The sequence below is a fragment of the Podarcis pityusensis genome (genome assembly GCF_964106645.2).
Source record: "Podarcis pityusensis genome assembly, chromosome: 2".
NCBI lineage: Eukaryota > Metazoa > Chordata > Lepidosauria > Squamata > Lacertidae > Podarcis > Podarcis pityusensis.
In genome coordinates, this window is record NC_138029.1 from 59,475,571 (window position 1) to 59,493,971 (window position 18,401).

At 49.2% G+C, this 18,401-nt stretch overlaps 1 protein-coding gene across 3 annotated transcripts in view; it reads right to left on the reverse strand.

Moving 5' to 3' along the window:
• Positions 1–18,401, reverse strand: part of PITX1 (paired like homeodomain 1) — a 44,223-nt gene that overhangs the window by 13,267 nt on the left and 12,555 nt on the right. For 2 of the 3 annotated variants that reach the window (XM_080996350.1, XM_080996352.1), the window contains one exon: positions 2,960–3,109. In XM_080996350.1, the coding sequence (XP_080852476.1) occupies positions 2,960–3,109 (150 nt within the window). Of the gene's footprint in view, positions 1–2,959; positions 3,678–18,401 lie in introns of those variants that run through there. The other variant, XM_080996351.1, reaches the window with a different exon arrangement.

Genomic DNA, 18,401 nt, shown 5'->3' on the forward strand with positions numbered 1-18,401 from the left:
TCAGTGTTTATGTAATTAACAAACCAAACCAAACCAAACCAAACCATAGCACAGGATCCATCAAACAGCAACCTCTTTCCTCCCATTGATTTCAAAGGTGAGATTAAAGCATACACTTTAATCAGTGGGATGTAGGGGGCTTCAGAATCTCCCACACACACTTTGTTTGGATCGGGAACTATGTGCCATTTTATAGAGCGAGAAGAATTCCGTGTGCTCCTATCAGTGTGTGTAAGGCACGCACAGCACACATACAAACACGCGCACGCATACACCTCAAGGACTCACGCGAACAAGAGTGAATGCGCTTTAATTCGCATCTGGAATGTTTATCCTAAATCCAAGGCTTAGTACTGAATTAATTTCCTTGAAATTTATTTCCTTGAAACGTCGTTTCATGTATCGGGCAGTGAGGATCTGAAAATCCTAAATAAACGAGCTCTACTCCTGCAAAGAAACAACAACCCTCAATTCCCTTTAAGTCACCGATTAATGCCTATCCCCCGCTCTGGCTGTGCTTAAAATGACTCCTGCGTCCATCTGGGACCTCTGAAAGCAAAGAGGCGAGTTCAAACGGTTACACGGTTCAAACCCCAAAGTGGTAAATGACCTTATTGCAGCCTGTGCTAGCCCTCTTTCCAGTAAGCGGTTTGCAAAGCAAACAAGGCCTGGAACGCGCTCGCCTCGTTAAAAGTTTCCTTGGTGGTGTCCAAGCCAGAAACCCATCGCTACCCAGATCCCACCCACTCCAGCCCCGGCTGGGCTCCTCCAGCTCGCCATCCCTGGAAAGAGGGTCCGGCTGGTTAGCAGCACAGAGAGAAGATTTGGGACGCCTCTTCGAATTGGTAGAGGGCAGGAGAGCTGCCTCTGACACACTCTCTCTCTCTCTCTCTCTCTCTCTCTCTCTCTCTACATATAAATTATATACATATAAATCTTTGGAAGCGCCATCCATCAAGGCGATTGAGATCTTGGCCTTTGATTTATCCCTCTTGCCCGTTTCATTACAGGGAAAAAAAGGGGGGGGGTCTGCCTTCTCCAACGGGCCTCTGATACAGTTTCAAATCATAACACACATTAGGCTTAATTGGTCTTAGCACATTTTTCCACTTAGAAGAAGTGAGAGGTACTTTGTGTCTTGGCGTGGACTAGCTCGGGCCCTGCTCGCTGAACCGCTTTGGGATTTATGAGCCACAGTTTAGGGGGACAACGACCACTGGGAAAGGTCCCCCCCCCTCCTCTTTCCCACAGCTCCCTCTCCCCGCATCAAGACACATCGGCCTTTCAGCCTAGGCCCGGCCGCTTTCAAACTGCCTTTGGAAAAGAAAAAGGGGAAAGGAGGTTTCTTTCTTTATTCCTTGACTTGGATTTAAGGCGCCTCCATCGCGCTGGAGCTGCTAAAACCGAAGCTCCCTATTATTTTAAGACCTCGTCAAAGCGCCCAGAATCATCGATTTCCGTGGGGAAATCTAGTGGCAATAATGACCATTCCCAGCTCTGTTTTTTTTACTGCTTTTTTTACACAAATTAGGTTTGTTTTAAGTTATCCTGCTTCTCTTGATCCATTTCCCTTTGTCTACGGAGCTTATGCAGTATATATGCGTTCTCGGTATATCTATATTGTGTAGATGGCTGCGCGTGTGTCTTACAGATCCGTATGTCGAAAGTTACAACTGTCTATGCAAAGGAAAACGCACGGGGCGGGGGGAGATTGTTCCAGAGTTATAAAAAGATACTTAAATTTAAATGAAGCCAATATATGCATTGCCCTGGAAAACGAGGCTGCGATCCTGTGCACACGCAGAAAGAAGTGTGGCACAATGAGACTTGATCGCAAGTAGATATGTATGAAATTGGGCTGCAAGTCCCAAAGGTTTCCGTAGATCTCCCTTCCAAGGGTGCACGCAATATCCCGGCCATAACCTCTTCCTGTGCTCTTTTAAGCTTCCAACCCTCCCCATTCACTTCCAGGTTACAATCTGTCATCGAGGCCTCTAATCGTGGTTTAAGTTTCCCGAGATCTTAACCACAGAGCTCTGGAAATTAAATGGCAAGGCAAGGAATAGGGCCGTATGTACCGACTTGAGGGACACGGCCTGGGTGTCTGTGACTCTGTTTTGTGTTGAAATAAAAGATAACCTTTTCAGCGGAGGGGCCTTATTATATGCGGGACATCCGCCAAAATTGAAACAGGCAGACAGTTTGGAGGGGGGAGAAAAAGAAATCCGAAAGTCTCCTTAAAATAACTTTAAGCATTAACTTTAAGGCTGCGATTATACTACGCACGTTTACCTGCGAGTAAGTTTCAGTATAAGCATTCACACACACACACACACACACACACACACACAGAGAGAGAGAGAGAGAGAGAGAACCACACACCCGTCCCCTTATTTTGGCATCTTCTAAAAATGATTTTTCCCTTTACGAAGATATATTGTAACATAACCCAAGTTTTACGTGATGCGCAGCCTATAGAATAATATAGATTCTGAATGTCTGGATTTCTCAGTCTTTCTCTCATGTACTCCCACCCTTCACCTCCTCCTGATTTTTGATGGGTGCTCCCCTATTTTGACAGAGAGAGATATTTTTACATGTACGGTTTCCAGGATGGAAAATAAACCCATCAGAGCTGACATGCTTTCAGAAGCATTCTACAAAAACCGCGATCGGAATGACAGCTCTCAAATAAATTTATGGCACCTAAATTTATGTGCGTGTGCAACGCCAATATTTCGCTTGGATGTGGAGAGCAATATATGTTAGAAAGTTTTAATCCCTCCGCGCCTCTTTCCCTCTCGGTGATTAACATAGTTCTGCATTCACCTATTTGGTTAAAAGACAAAAGTCCTCCGGTGTATCTTCCCTTGGTAAGGAAAGCAGGCATTTGCCCTCTTTTCTTACGTGACGCAAACAACCCCAAGAACAACGCCACTCGCAGGACGTCAGCCCTTACCTGGGACTTCGGTGTCGGACGATTCGCTGGCGGAATTCTCGATCGCTTCCCTGGCCTCGGACGATCTCTGCAAATGGAAGCTGGAAGCCATGTCGTGGGGCGCCTGGGGAGCTCTCAAGCCGTCGGGAACCCTTTCCAAATTCATCCCACCTTTAAAGGAATCCATAGCAAGAAGAAGACTCAGTTGTGCCCGCCTGTGCCTTCGGGGAGGCGCGCGCGCTGCTTTCCCAAGACAGGGCGAGGGTTATTCCACAGCGGTTGCAAAAGGAGAAGTCTGCTTTGGGGTTTTGCTCTGATTTTGACGGGTTAAATCCACTCGGCTCCGGGCTGGGCTTGGCTCGCTGCGGGACAGGCGGCGCCAAGCCTCGACGGGCTCTGGCTGCATATGCGGGGCAGTGGCAGCAGCCCCCCGCGCCAGCCAGCCCCTTCGATGGAGAGCAGGGGGGCCGAGCGCAGCAGCAGCAGCAACAGAGCGCAGTGGCGCGAGGTGGCCGCTGGCGAGCGAGGGAGCTCCGAGTGCGCTGCCCGCGCCCGTAGGTCTGTAAGCTGTCTCGTAGCTCCTCCCTCGCCGAGGTTCGAGACCTCCCCGTCCCTCCTCGCGCTGAGATGCCTTCCCTTCCACGCTGGGCCGGCCTCAAGGGAGCTGCCTGCGAGCCGGCGGCCCAGGCGAGCGCTCTCGGGGGCTGGCGGCGGGGCGCATTTCTTAAAGAGACCGCGCCGGGGAAGGAGCGCTCTCGCCTCTCTCCCGGGTGGTTTGGCGCTGCTCTCGCTCTCTTGCCTCGCCTCCCCTCGCTTGGCTTTAAAAGAACCGAGGCCCCGGAGCAGCCTGGAGCCAATCAGGTGGCTCCTCTTGCCTCTCCATCAGCGCCTGCCTCCTGCCAGGATTTATGGCGCAAGCCAAGGTCCCATTCCAGCCAAAGGGGACCTTCTGGCATTGACATCACCGGAGGGGGGGGGGAGGAGGAGGAGAGGGGCTGGGAAAAGGTAGATCGCCCCCCACCCCACCCCCTCAAGTCTCCTCCAGGGAACGGCCATAGCTTTTAACCACATCCTACTGGAATCCACGAAGCCTCCCACCCCACTTCAGTGGCATCATACGGCGCCCACTGTTTGGTTGCCAGTGCGCATGCTCCACTTCAAAGGGGATTAGTTCCTTCCTAAGGACTCCTGTCCCAATTTACCTGTAAACGAGGCTGGTTGGAGACCGAGAGGCTGAGCCGCCAGTAAACCGGCCATAGGATCGGCTTGTGCGGCTTTTTTGGGGAGGCGGCGGCGGGGATGGGATAGTCCAAATTGATCCTTAAGGCTTCCTTCCCCAAACCTGGGAGTGAGCCCTTCTGAAGACAAAAGGGTTTGCTGCTGAGCAAACCGGCACAGGATTGCTGATAAAAAAGTGGGGGCATGGGATGAGCTCCCAACACCATTTCGATGCTCACGTGCGGATTTGCTCGGGATTATCATGTCTCACCTTCCCAATAGAACTTTCTGCGCCGATAGGATTGCTCAAGCCTAAACGACTTTTAGGCACAGGACATAAACCGCAAAAACCAGCCGGGGGGTGTAGTTCTTTCGGATTAAATCGCGTTGTGCAAAACGGGTGTGCTATTGCTTAGGGCTCGTGGTGTAAGGTCAAAGGGGGGTGGGGGAGCACGAGAACGAATTCAGCCGAGTTGCTCTGGTTTCGGATAGGGTGGTGGCATGATGTTCTAACTTCTTCTACGGGTTCGGAGGTCCCTCCGCGCCCCTCCATAAATTTAAGAGCGACAGAGAACATATTTCACCCCTGGATATAAATCCCCATCGAAAAATCCAAGTACAGTGATGCTCAACAGATTTTAAAGAAAAAGCAAATTAAAGTATTCATTAAGACCCCCACCAATTTGCAGGATAAAGCACCCCAGCCAAACACTCTCTCTGGGACTGATATACAGTGGTACCTCTGGTTACGTACTGAATTCGTTCCGGAGGTCCGTTCTTAACCTGAAGCACCACTTCAGCTAATGGGGCCTCCTGCTGCTGCCGCGCCACAGGAGCACGATTTCTGTTCCCATCCTGAAGCAAAATTGTTAACCCGAGGTACTATTTCTGGGTTAGCGGAGTCTGTAACCTGAAGCGTATGTAACCCGAGGTACCACTGTAATGATGGCCTGGAAACGTTGAACATAGGAAAGTTCTCAGTTTGTTACATATTATCTTTAAATATATCAGTGAAAGAACTTGCCTAGCTGCCTGTAAACTGGCGACCGGGGAGCGCAGTCGGGAAATAATTTGTTTTCATGGGGCAAGAAAGGCAACGCCTTTTCCCCCTGGCCATTTCTGGAGCCTTTGGGCTGAAGGTGTAAGAATCCATGCCCCAGCCCCCCCGCCCCAGCCCGCATTGCCGTGAGGCTGAATAAGAATCTGCCCAATTGTTATTCTTGAAGGCCAGCCGGAGATTTCCTTAATGCGGGAAGTGGATTTATTTGGTTAAAAAGAGAGGCTTTTCTGGCGGGATCCTACCAACACCTGCCTGGGTAAGTTGCGGTGCCCCAGTGTTCCTGAACTGGGCGATGGACTCATTTCTGAGACCCTTTGATCTCTTTAAAAAGTAGAGCCTTTGGGGAGTTTTCCCTCGCGAGGCGAAAACAGTACCGCTTGAGGATGCAGCCTTTGCATTCCGTGGGAATGTCTCCCGACCTTCCCGTAGCATTTGGATCGCAGCCCACGTGAACTGAAATTCTCGTTCTTCAAGTCAACAGGGAGGCTCATTAGGGATTGCCACAACGTGCGAGGCTCTCATTCCATGCAACTTCGGGAGGACTACTTGGGAAACTGGTTGTGGATTACAGTTTGGAATAATAATCCCTTTTGCTCCTGTGGTTTAAAACTCTCCTCTCGGTTGCCTTAAAACTGGCCTCCTAATCTCGTCCCTTTTTGGAGCCCAGTGCCACTTTTGGGGCAGGTTGGATGATGATGGGAAGGTCGTAGCTGCCACGTGCGCGCGCGTGTATACATTTTGGTGACTCCCTAATGAGTTGTTTACAGATCTGTCGACCACCCTGAATTCACACACACATCTCAGCCCGAGAGGCCAACTTCTGGATCCCACTGCAAGCCCACCGAATATTTCAAATCGGGGAGAGGCTCTTCCTATTCCTACTCCTTGAAATCTCTTCTCCAAACTGGGTTCAAGGGCAGAATATAAAGCCTGACTCTCCCTCCTCCCACTCAATACTAAAAAAGAGACAACGCCACTTTCAGATCCTCTGGCAACCAATGTTGAAATGTTTCTCTCCAGGAGGCCGGCTAGGTAGATCGGTTGTGGTTTGATGTCTACCTAGTTATAATATCATTCGCACATGCACCATTTCTAAAGGTATCAGCGGATAGCAATAAACCAGTCGATAACTCTCATAGAATCTACCTTACATTTATAAGTCCTTTAGTTGGCTATATACAGTGGTATCTCGGGTTAAGTACTTAATTCGTTCCGGAGGTCCGTTCTTAACCTGAAACTGTTCTTAACAGTACCACTTTAGCTAATGGGGCCTTCTGCTGCCACTGCGCGATTTCTGTTCTCACCCTGAAGCAAAGTTCTTAACCCGAGGTGCTATTTCTGGGTTAGCGGAGTCTGTAACCTGAAGCGTCTGTAACCCGAGGTACCACTGTATATAACTCTTAGTGTTGGTGTATATTAAATTCCACCTTCACCTAGGAAGGGCTCTTGCACAAACCTGGGATTGAGGCATGTGGGCCTGGGGATAGATTCCGCATCTATACACTGCAGAGTGCTCAGGATCGGAATCGGAATCTTCCCCCATCCCCTATCACTCTGTCTTGTCTTTCACCCACGCTAAACAATAAATGCAGGCTATAACGTTATTTAGCATTCTTCTTCTTTACAACTTCTCTGTTGCGGACAGAATATGCATTTTTTTGGATAGGAATGCCGAGTGTGGATGTTAAAGAAAGAAATCGCATCACAAAGAGATCAGCTCCGAAGCCGGACCTTTCCCTGTGTCCTGTTTAAGGAAGCCTCCTCCTCGCCCCCATTGTGGAGCATCCCAAATCCCCCCTGTAACCCTGGAAAAAGGAACACCGGGAGTGCTTCAGTGATGCCAACTTTACCATTTGCAAGCCTAAGCACAATTCCTTGGAAACTATTCGAAAGCAATCAGGAGGCCTTGTTCCAAACAGAGGTGGTTTGGGTCGAGAAGGCCACTCCTTGCAAGATCTTGCTTGCTTGGCACGGCTGATGAAACTGTGGTCCTCCAGATGTTGCCTGACTTACAATTCCCATCATGCCTGACCATTGGCTGCCTGGGATGCTGATGGGAGTTGGAGTTTCGCAACATCTGGAGGGTCACAGGTTCCCTTCATCCCTGGTCTAAGCCAAGTGCCTACGGTGAAAGGATGGTCTCCCCAACAGACTGAAATCAGATACAAACCTCTGCGTGTGTATGTGTGTGTGTGTTTTAAAGGGCTGTGTGCGTTACAGAGAATCATGGACAACTATCTAAAGCAGGAGTGGGGAACAGCCCCCATCACCCCATGCCATTCTCATGCCGGCTAGGGTTGTTGGAACCTACCCGAAGGTTCCCGGGTCCCCCCTCCCCTTGAGCTAAAGTGTGTCTTTGTTTCCCAGTTCCCAGGTTCAAAACAGGTTCGATTCGGCCCAAAATACTTTCAGAGAGAAGAAGAAATCTGTGGTTAACCTTCATGCTACATATTCCGGGGGAAATGTCACTGGAGGGAGTTTTCCAAAAAGGGAAAAGGGCCCCAGGAGGTCAGTTTCGGTTTAGGAAACCCCTAAATTCCTGTACTGGACTCTCTATTTCTTTAATCGCACCCTCCCCAACCAATGTGTGAAAGGAAGACTGGAGAATTGTCTTGAACAGACTTTTCCCAGACAACCCCAGAGCGCACAGCTCTAACGCTGACTCAGGGCCGCCGAACCACTCCCCGGTTAAAATGGCCCTTCAGCGTTTCACTCTCACTTTTCTTGAAACCACCGACTCACCCACTTGCTCCGAAAGCGCCGATTTCCTTAGAAGCTACTTGTAAGTAAGTGCGCCTAGGATTCCAGCATTAATCCAACATCCCTGCGTTTTTCAGCTGCTTTAGGCTCGGATCCTAAACCCACAGTTTAGAAAGGCGCTTCAAATCACAGGGGCAAAAAACTTCCAGGGTGGCCGGGACAACCTTGCGTCGATCGCCCAGGTAAACTCCTGCGCTCTACAAGTCCCTCTGAACAAACTCTGTGGCCTACACCAGGATCACTCCGGAATCAGGTGCCAAAGGCGGTTCGAGTGTCAAGAAGAGACTTGCCCGGGGGTTGTGTCACCAGAGGCTGCTGGCAAGCCGGATCCACCAAGCTGAAGTGGCGGGTGGGGATAAATCATCCACAGAAGCACAGAACTGTAGAGTTGGAAGGAACCCTGAGGATCATCTAGTCCAACCCCCTGCAATGCAGGAATATGCAGCTGTCCCATATGGGGATCGAACTCGCAGCCTTGGCGTTATCAGCACCATGCTGTAAGAACCTGAGCTATACGGAGTGTTTTCTCTTGACATCCGTTCCTGAGGCCAACAGGACCCAGCAGTTTAACTCCAGCTGCATCATGGGCTGTGAAGGAACTCAGAATTTGAGCTCCCCCATGGCTCCGCTTGGAAACTATTTTTCATGAACATAGGATGGTGCCGTTTACTGAGTCAGACCATGAGTCCAGCAGCATCTCGAGGGTTTCAGGAACAGGACATTCCCAGCCACACCTGGGATTGAACCGGGGACCTGTTGCAATGCGAAGCAGATGCTCTGCCCCTGAGCCAGGCCCTTGCCTAAGTGGTGCAATGGTGTGGGTGATCAGTTAAACAAATGCACCGCCAGTGACCCGCATTCTCTGCCATCGTTATGACGGTTTCTGTTGACAAAGCGCCACGGAGCTCTGGGATGAAGCTCTCAGAAACACCCCACTGGGGTATTTATTCTTTTATTATCTGCGTCTCTTCCTCCCCCCGGGGTCCAGTCCCAAAACTACGACCTCTGGACTGTGTTTTAAAGAGACAAAATATTTGCCTGTGCTGATTTCAGATACAAGGAGCCCAGTTTGTTTTGTGGGGGGGGTGTGTGGATTGGGAGTGGAGTTTTCCAAAAGAAAATAAAAGACAAGCGCTCCAGAAGTCAGTTTGCTTAACCGAAACTCCCAAAGTCCACGGCAATTTCGTCTCCTTGAGTTAATCCCCTCTTATCGCCCCTCCAGCAGCAACGCATGGGCGAGAAAGGTGTGAAACCAAGCCTGGAGATTTGGGCTGCACAAATGCAACCTGCCCTTTCTTTCACGAAACCCAATTTTCCTCAGAAAGGATGCACCCTGAATCAAGAACATCGATTTCCCCAAACAAACTAGGGCTCGAAACCTGCTTTCTCTCCCGATTCACGTCGGAAGCTAAAAGAAAACACAGCTGGGTTTCTCCCATATGAGGCTTATCAATCGGCAGCAGCTAACAGACCAAGAGTGTTGTGGCACCTGGAAAACGAACTCGTTTCTTTGAGGGCATGCATTGAATTCGGCACATAATCCTGTGTCATAATTAGCGCGCTATCTTGTCTCCTGTGTGAAGCAACAACGGGGTCCCTAACCATGTTCGGTGCGTCTTTGGCTTCGCACGTATCCCCCCCCCTCAAGTTAAGGGTCAGCGAATGTAACCTCCAAGGCAGGCTCATTTCGTTTCGGAAATGAAACCCAGCATAAAAAAAGAACAATACGTTCTAATCTCCCCAGCCCTCATTTATTCCCTTTTTAATTTAAATTTTATATTAGTTTTACAAAGGGACGATCGAGGCACTGCTTGGTTCCAAAGGATGCGGAACCCCTCGCTTTCTGATCTTCCATGGTTATGGCAAAGTGCCATTGAAACAACTACCCATGAGCTGGTTGGACCAGCTGGGAAACGGAAGTTACAGAAACACAGGAAGCTGCCACCACACCACTGGTCTGTCTAAATCAGTATTGCCTGCACTGGACGGCTGCAGTCTCCTGGATTTCAGGCTCTACATTGGGTTTCAGGTGGGAGTTTTACTTACTTCTTTAATATCCCGCCTTTCCTCCAAGGAACTCAATATGGCATACATAAAGGTAAAGGGACCCCTGACCATTAGGTCCAGTCCTGGCCGACTCGGGGGTTGCAGCGCTCATCTCGCTTTATTGGCCGAGGGAGCAGGCGTACAGCTTCCAGGTCATGTGGCCAGCAGGACTAAGCCGCTTCTGGCGAACCAGAGCAGCGCACGGAAACACTGTTTTCCTTCCCGCCAGAGCGGTACCTATTTATCTACTTGCACTTTGACGTGCTTTCCAACTGCTAGGTTGGCAGGAGCTGGGACCGAGCAACCGGAGCTCACCCTGTCACAGGGATTCGAAGCACTAACCTTCTGATCAGCAAGTCCTAGGCTCTGTGGTTTAACCCACAGCACCACCCAAGTCCCATACTTCTCCCCATTTTGTCCTCACAACAACCCTGTGAGGTTAGGCTGAAAGCCAGTGACTGGCCCAAGGTCACCCAGGGAGCCTCATGGCTGAGTGGGGATTTGAACCCTGGTCTCCCAGGTCCTAGTCCAGCACTCCAACCACTACACTACGCTGGCTCTTTCCTCTGTCGTACCTGGAGATGCCAGGGACTGAAGGTGGGACCTCTTGCCTGCAAGGCAGATTCTTGACGCCTCAGCCACAGTCTGTCCCCTGGTACTGGGGGACAATCAAACTGTAAAGAGCATTCATCTGAAATCTAAGGGGATAATTTTCCAGTGTCTGTGTTTATCACTGCACAATGCATCAATCAGTTAAAATCCATGTTTTCTCTTAATTTGCTTGCCGGTAGAAATATGATTGAATCAACCACTCCCCCCCTTTCTTTTTTTAGAAAAATGGCATGTTGTGGTGGGGAAATGACAAGTCTCCAGTCGAAATCAGAGGGTCGCAACTCATTTGCTGCAAAATCAACATCGACAGACTTCACCGAAAATGTTCAGGGCAAGCAACCTGAGACTTCGAAGTTTATTTTCTTGAGGAACGCCCTCTGCATTGTTTCACTGAAAGTTAACACAAAGGGACTGAATTGCCCTTATCTCTTCTTCAATGATCAGCTGAGTGGACTGGGAGGGAGGGAGGCTGCAGTCTGTGTTAGAAAGCCTGATATGGGAAGCTGCTGTGGCAAAGGGAGACAGGGCCTGTGACAGTCACAGAAGATGGCATTTGGGCAGGTGCAAAGGACAAGGAAGCTTTATCGCTCTCTCGCTCTCTCTCTCTTTTTGCTACTTTTGCAAAAAGTAACTGTGAATCCTATGTTACCTTTCAACCATGTCATCAGAAAGCAATGAGAAAGAATTTGAGTTCAGCATAACTCTTATTTGGGCTGGATGTTAAGCAAAAAAGAATAAATGAAACAGAGGAAAAGAGAAAATAAGAAGTTGCAGGGTATTTTGCAAAAGGCCCTGTTCATAATTTGTGTTTTAAACATACAACTTAGGGCTCTCTAACCATGATATGTTCCTCAACCCCCCTTTTTTTGCTTGACATACAGCCTGACAAAGAGTTCTGTTGAATTTGAAAGTTTGTGACCTTTTAGGGTTAGGAGATCCTAATATAGGCACTGTGGAGGGGTCAGTGGTAGAGCATATATTCCTAGGTTTAGTTGCCAGCATTTCCAACCCAAGTACAGTGGTACCTCTGGTTACATACTTAATTTGTTCCGGAGGTCCGTTCTTAACCTGAAACTGTTCTTGACCTGAAGCACCACTTTAGCTAATGGGGCCTCCAGCTGCCGCCGCTGCATGATTTCTCTTCTCATCCTGAAGCAAAGTTCTTAACCCAAGGTACTATTTCTGGGTTAGCGGAGTCTGTAACCTGAAGCGTCTGTAACCCAAGGTACCACTGTATCTGGACGAAACAAGTCTGTGACATACTGTTTTTGAGGCCATGTGGATCTGTTAGGGGACACAGCAGGTAAGAGGTGGAGAACCAGTGGCCCATAAGCCCCAGCCAGCATGACTAATGGTTAAATATGATAGAAGTTGCAGCCCAACAACTTAGGGAGGGCACCAGGTTCCACACCCCCGAGGAGCTTGATTATCCAGTGGTGTGACTCAATGAAAGACAACTTCTGCTGTGGGGTGGGGAGCCATGCCAGTAGAATAGATTTCCTAGCATAGAGAGATAACAGAATCAAGAAAACATAGAGGAAAATGTAAATCTCTAGGGCATTTTAAATCTTCACAGGGAAGAACTGAGGACTTTGAAATTGCAATATGCCACAACGTGCACAGCAGCATAGTGCAGTGGTTAGAGTGCCGGACTCTGGGGTTCAAATCCTCACTTGGCCATGAAGCTCACTGGTTGACCTTGGGCCAGTTACTGTCTTGTACCTCGCAGGGTTGTTGTGGGGATTAAATGAGCAGGGGGCTCCAACATACACCACACTGAGCTCTTTAGAGGAAAGATGGAATATAAATGCAATAAATAAATAAATAATGAAATAAGTAAACAGTGGAAGAGGCAAGTCTTCCTAGGAACATAGGAAGCCGCCTTTCATCAAGTCAGTCCATTGGTCCATCTAGCTTAGCACTGTCTATGCTGATTGGAGGTGCTCTCCAGGGTTTCAGATGGGATTCTTTTCTCAGCCATACCTGGAGATGCTGGGGACTGAAGTTCTGCATGCAAAGCACCTGCTCTGCTGCTGAGCTCCATCCCTTCCCCTTCCTACCATTATTTCACCATCATCATTTTATTAATTATACCCCACCCATCTGGCTGGGTTTCCCCAGCCACTCTGGGTGGCTTACTGAAAGGCTGACAGTCCTCATGGAATCATAACTTTTGTCTGCCTAAGGTCACTTCTTTTTACCATATCTATTAATAGGATTGATATGCCGTCCCTTATCACATGGGAACCTCAGGGCAGGTCACAACATTTTTAAATACAACAGCCCGTGTCAGAGAGAATATAAAATACAATTAAAATCAGAATCGCCAGTCCCTGTATTAAGTGTTACAATCAGTAATTAGAGGGACCGACTGGACTCCTTTATTTAATAGGGCCTAGTCAGTAGCCAAAGCAGCCACCAAAGAGGAACTAACTTTCAGAAGCTAAGAGAGAATTCTTTGAAACCACGACCTCCTGTGCCAAAGATGCAACAGCTCAGGGTCTTCTGGCATAATTGCCTTTCAGTGTTGACACTCCTGCAGCCAATTTAAAACCAGCTTCAAAATCATAGCCTGTCCAAAGAGGCCTGGAGAATTGCAGTCTTGTAAAGTGGCTGGGCGCTGGTCCCACCAGAACAAGTACAGCCCCCACAGTCCACTGCAGGACCATCTCTTGGAATGCAAAGTTCTGCAGGATGTTTGAACGCCAAGAGGAAGATCCATCGACTTCTAACTATCCTGTTCTCTTCCTCCCTGACCCATTTTGCAGCCTGACCCTTTGATATGAAACTCTTTGCTCAGTTTCGAAATAGCATCTGCTTAACACCTCAGCCCTCCTTGGGGGGGGGGGAGAGACATTTATTTGGAACACTACTGATTCTATGCAGCGTTGCTTACTCTCAAGGAGCGATGCTCACGATCGAGTGTGGCTGCCTGAGTTTCCTGACCAGGAAAACGTTCTCATGGGCTAAGGGGGGTTGTTTCCAAAAGAAGCAACCCCTCATCCCCAATTATCCCCTTCTGGAAATCAGTTTCTTTTCACTGAAGGGGATTGGATGCGTGAGCTACAAGGCCTGGTGGTGTCTGAAAACCCCAAACTGCAAGCAACTGATGGGCGCAGATGCATACTTGGGGACGTGGGAAGAGGGCTGACTTGATGTGGGCCCGCCCCACACAGACGTCCATAGGCACAGATCAGCTGTAACAGGGGCAATGGTATTGAATCTCCGAGTGCGTAAAAGTGATATTTTAAACAGGGTGCGTTTAGTCCCCCCCCCGCCCCCGTCAGCTCCTGTAGAGGGGTCTAGGAGTCTGAATTAAACCCTCGATCCCTTAAAAGAGTGGCACCCAGCGCTGGGCTCTGCCAAGTGGCTGGTGCGACTCCGCAACCCAAAGGGTCCCCGGCCGGTGCTCGGCGCTCGCTCTCCCCTCCTGGCGCCTTTCAAATAGATCCGTGTCGGCCTGTCATCTTTTCCGAGCGCGGAGGGGCATCCGGAGGCAGCCGGTTGGTGCCAGCGGAGCTCCTGCTTCCCTCCTCTTTGAGCTGTCAAAACTTACACCAGCCTTTTCCATTGCAGAGAGAGAGAGAGAGAGAGAGAGAGAGAGGAGAGAGACCCACCCGTGGCTTTCAACGAAATCTCCCAGCGGAGCCTCCGGGGTTTGTGGCTTGGAGAGATCTTCCAAGCCAAACAACCAAACAACCGCCGTCGGTTGGTTAGCAGCCTTAGCCGAGTGGAAAAACTACCGAGGCAGCCTGCGATTGTCACCGCGGTCGATCTCAACCCGTCTCGCCTCTCTCGCCAGCCAAGAGCAGTTTGGTGCGGCGGAGCTGGGAACCAGGAGGTGGCGGGTTCGAATCTCACCAAACGACGCTTGTTATCTCTAGCCAATAGGGAAAGTGGAGATATTGGCCCACCTTACAGGGTTGTTGTCGTAAAAGGCGGCGCACGTTATTAAAAACATGACCGCCGATCCCAAATGTGTCTGCCTTGCTTTGGAGGCCGTCCGTAGCTTTCGATGGGGCTTGCGAGGAAGCGCGCTTAAACGTCCTGCCTTTGTTTCACACGCATTCCTAAGCGTATTTGGGAAGCTATTCCCATTGGTTTCCTTGGGATTTTTCTTCCAGGTCAGCATGAATAGGATTACAGGATTTCCTCAAGTGGCAGTCTCTTTTACGAATTTGTAAACCCTCTAGAAGGAAATTTGTTGTAGCTAACCAGTGCTAGTCCTGCTAGACTATGGATGAGCACCACTAATTTGCCTCCATTGACTTTAATGTCTCTACTCTTTGTTGGATACAGCCCATAACCTGTATTCTCCCATGCCATTTCATCTGTATAAAGTAAGGGGGTCCAGTGAAGTACAGTGGTACCTCGGGTTACATACGCTTCAGGTTACAAACGCTTCAGGTTACACACTCCGCTAACCCAGAAATAGTGCTTCAGGTTAAGAACTTTGCTTCAGGATAAGAACAGAAATCGGGCTTCAGCGGCGCGGCGGCAGCAGGAGGCCCCATTAGCTAAAGCGGTGCTTCAGGTTAAGAACAGTTTCAGGTTAAGAACGGACCTACGGAACGAATTAAGTACTTAAGCCGAGGTACCACTGTAGTGGACCTTCTCTCTTGTAATATGTTTTCCCACTCATACTAGTTGGTATGACGGAAGCGCGCCGGTTCAAATGGAGGAATGGATGGAGAGGATGGCAGATGAGCAAGATTTCATTAGTTAAACGGTTCTGATAGGTTTGCCTTTTTTCCCTTTTAAAGCAGAAGCATCAAAGGACGCACACTCACGCAGGATATACCTTTCAATCTGGAATTGCGACCATATAACATGTGTGGACGTAGGATATCAGAAATAAAGGCCTTACAGAGACCTGTCTGGTTGTTGGTGCTCTTATTTGAGTCCACGAGAAACATCTAACCCACTCGCCAGTAGAATATAGAGATTTCACGTTTGTGCTTAATTAATCTTGCCGCGCAATTCATGGTAAACTTATGTTCAAAGTGGGTTTTCTTCTTTAATCCTAGTAGGTTATTTTTTAATTCTTATTTAATTAGACGCTCTTTCTGCCCCACGTGTCTATCATTTGGAAGCTGCAGCTGAAGGGTGATGTCACCAAGCTCCTTTAATGCATGCGCATGACGTCACAGGCTGGAACTAATCCCGGTCCAGAGGGCTCTCAACTTGGCGCCCTCGATAGCGTCCACTGATCGTCCTATGTCAGGACGTCTTGAGGGGGCTGGCTCAATTTTCCACGGGGAAATTCTCCTATGAATGCGTTGGACGCCTTATGGGAAGGTGTGCCAAACCGGAGTTTTTTTTCTTATGTTATTATAGATTTATTTATTAAATTTATATTCCGCCCTCCCTCCTAAGGTGCCCAGGGCGGCAAAGACAGAAACCATAAAACAATCAAAACACCCGAAAACATTTTTTTTTTAAAAAATAAACTAAGAGCAATTCCAATGCACGTATTTTGGAGAGCAAAAAAGAGGAAACATTTGCCGACTTCTACTCTTAACTATGGATCGCAATGACGACTCTCATTTTACATACCCATGAAAAACAGGACATGTCCTGGAGATGGCAGCCCTTAAAAGCTTCGTTGGAAGCCTTTTTGTTGTCGTTGGCTTGTTCGGGAACGACTACAGAACAGAGAGTCAATTTTAGGAGGATCTGGTGGGGCGAGGGATGCAGGGCCTGTATCCAGCGAAAGGGGTCGAAGAGGCTTGGGAAGGCCGAGGTTGGGAGTGAGCCAGCAGGAGAAAGGAGGAAGATGGGCACAGATGGGAAGGCAGGTGTCGGAGATGCGAGCCTGCACATCATTGAGGGTGTACTATAGAGGGTGAATGAAGACGGCAGGAGGGGGCCTTGGAGCAAACCAACCTGGCGGGCGGAGAGAGGCTGGGGGGGGGGGAGAAGGTCCACCTGCTTGTATTTCAGTAGCATTTTCTCCCTTCAAGACTAACAAGAACACAGGATACGGTCAGACCTATCTGGTTCAGTATTATCTGCACCAGCTGGCAGCTGCTCTCCAGGATGTCAGACGGGGGCTTCCCGCAGCCCTACCTGGAGATGTTGAGAACTGAACCTAGGTTCTTCTGCACGCAAACCAGATGCCCTGCCATTCCCCACATTAGTCCTATGCCCACTCAGTGGATTTAGGATCGCGCTGAAAGACGTGGGACGCAATCCTAAATCACTTGTGTGGGATCTCTAGATAGAGCAGTCAAGTCCAACATGAAGTCGTGTCATTGAACACCGTGGATCTTTCTCGCCTTGGCTCAGCTCAATGGCGCAGCGAGGTAATTTCAGGCTCTGGGTGGACAGTGAAACTCCATACATGACTTTTCAGAAGTAAACTCCACCGAACTCAATGGGAAGTGTACAGAATTGCAGCCTAAACGGCTTTGGGGTTCTTGTTTTTTTTCAGATGGCAGAGTGTTTTACTTCCCTGACTTGATAGGCCAGCCAGGCTGCATTTGCGGGCCCTGCTACTGATTCTGCCTAGTGGGATCCTAGACCTCTAGAGCCCCGAGACCTCTGCCCTGACGGCAACACGGGTTCCTTGCTCTGATCGGGCGGAAGCTGATTCTGTTGGAATCGGCGCGGGTCTTCCTCCCAGAGGCAGATGGGATTTGATTCAGGGATGCAAGCAGGGTTGTGCGTTAACAGCAGCAGTGCAGTTCTCACTTATCTCTCTCGTGATTATTAAATCCAGATTTGGTGACTAGGGGAAACAGCAGCAAGGGCGGCCTGCACAGGGGAGCCGACCAGCGAAACCGTTAAGCCGGAGTACTCGGCTTGTGCAGTTCCAGCCAAGGGGGCATAAACCAAACAAACCAGTCCGAATTGAACCAGATTGTGGGCCAGAGCCGCGCTTTAAAAGGTCAGTGCAACCCAGCTCTCGCTTTCCTGAAAGGTCTGAGGTTTGTTTGCGTTCAAGGAATTCCAGCAACCTTCCTACTGAAGACCGAAATTACCCTGAACCGATTAACTCTTTGCTTCCCACGGCGACCACACATCTGAAGGCCTTTTTCCCGGCAGGTAACTTTCCTTTCACGAAAAGTGCCAAGGCATTTAAGTGAAAGTAAGTAAATCCACGACGACAAACCTGTTTTCTTTTAATGTGTTGAGGGTCCCGGTGTCAGAATGGTTGCAACGGCCCATCTGCAACAATGCTATCCAGAACCAGGATCCCGAGCCTGACATCTTATACACGCCTCCTCAGAAGAATCCCATTGAGCTTGGTAAGCGACATACTCCCAGGAAAAGGTGTATAGGGATTGCGGCCCAAATCTGCGGCCTTAAACGCATTTATTAGGGAGCAAGTCCCTCTGAACACAATGGGACTTGCTTTATCAGTGAAATGTAGAAAGTTGCGCAGTAAACTTCTACACGACTTGTTTTCTTTCCCGAGTCTGGGATCAGGCTAGAAGGAGTTCCTCCAATTAAAACCTGGTTATAAATCCGGATCTAAGCCTAAATTTCGAAGCTGCAAGCATGTTTGTTTTGGCTGAAAATGCAAGTGAATGTGTGGTTGGGACGCAGTCTGTTGGTCTTGCGACAACGGGACTGCACCGTTTTTTACTACAAGCCTTGTTCCTACAGGGAGGTTTAAACGTCGCAAGAAGCTATTCCCAAATGCCTGCATTCCCCTGGGAACAAAAATGTGCTCCGAACATAAAGTTCATCACAACACACTCACGAGAAGGCTGAAATGCGATTGTAAATCAAGCTTCCTACCTGGCCATCAATCTATTAAAA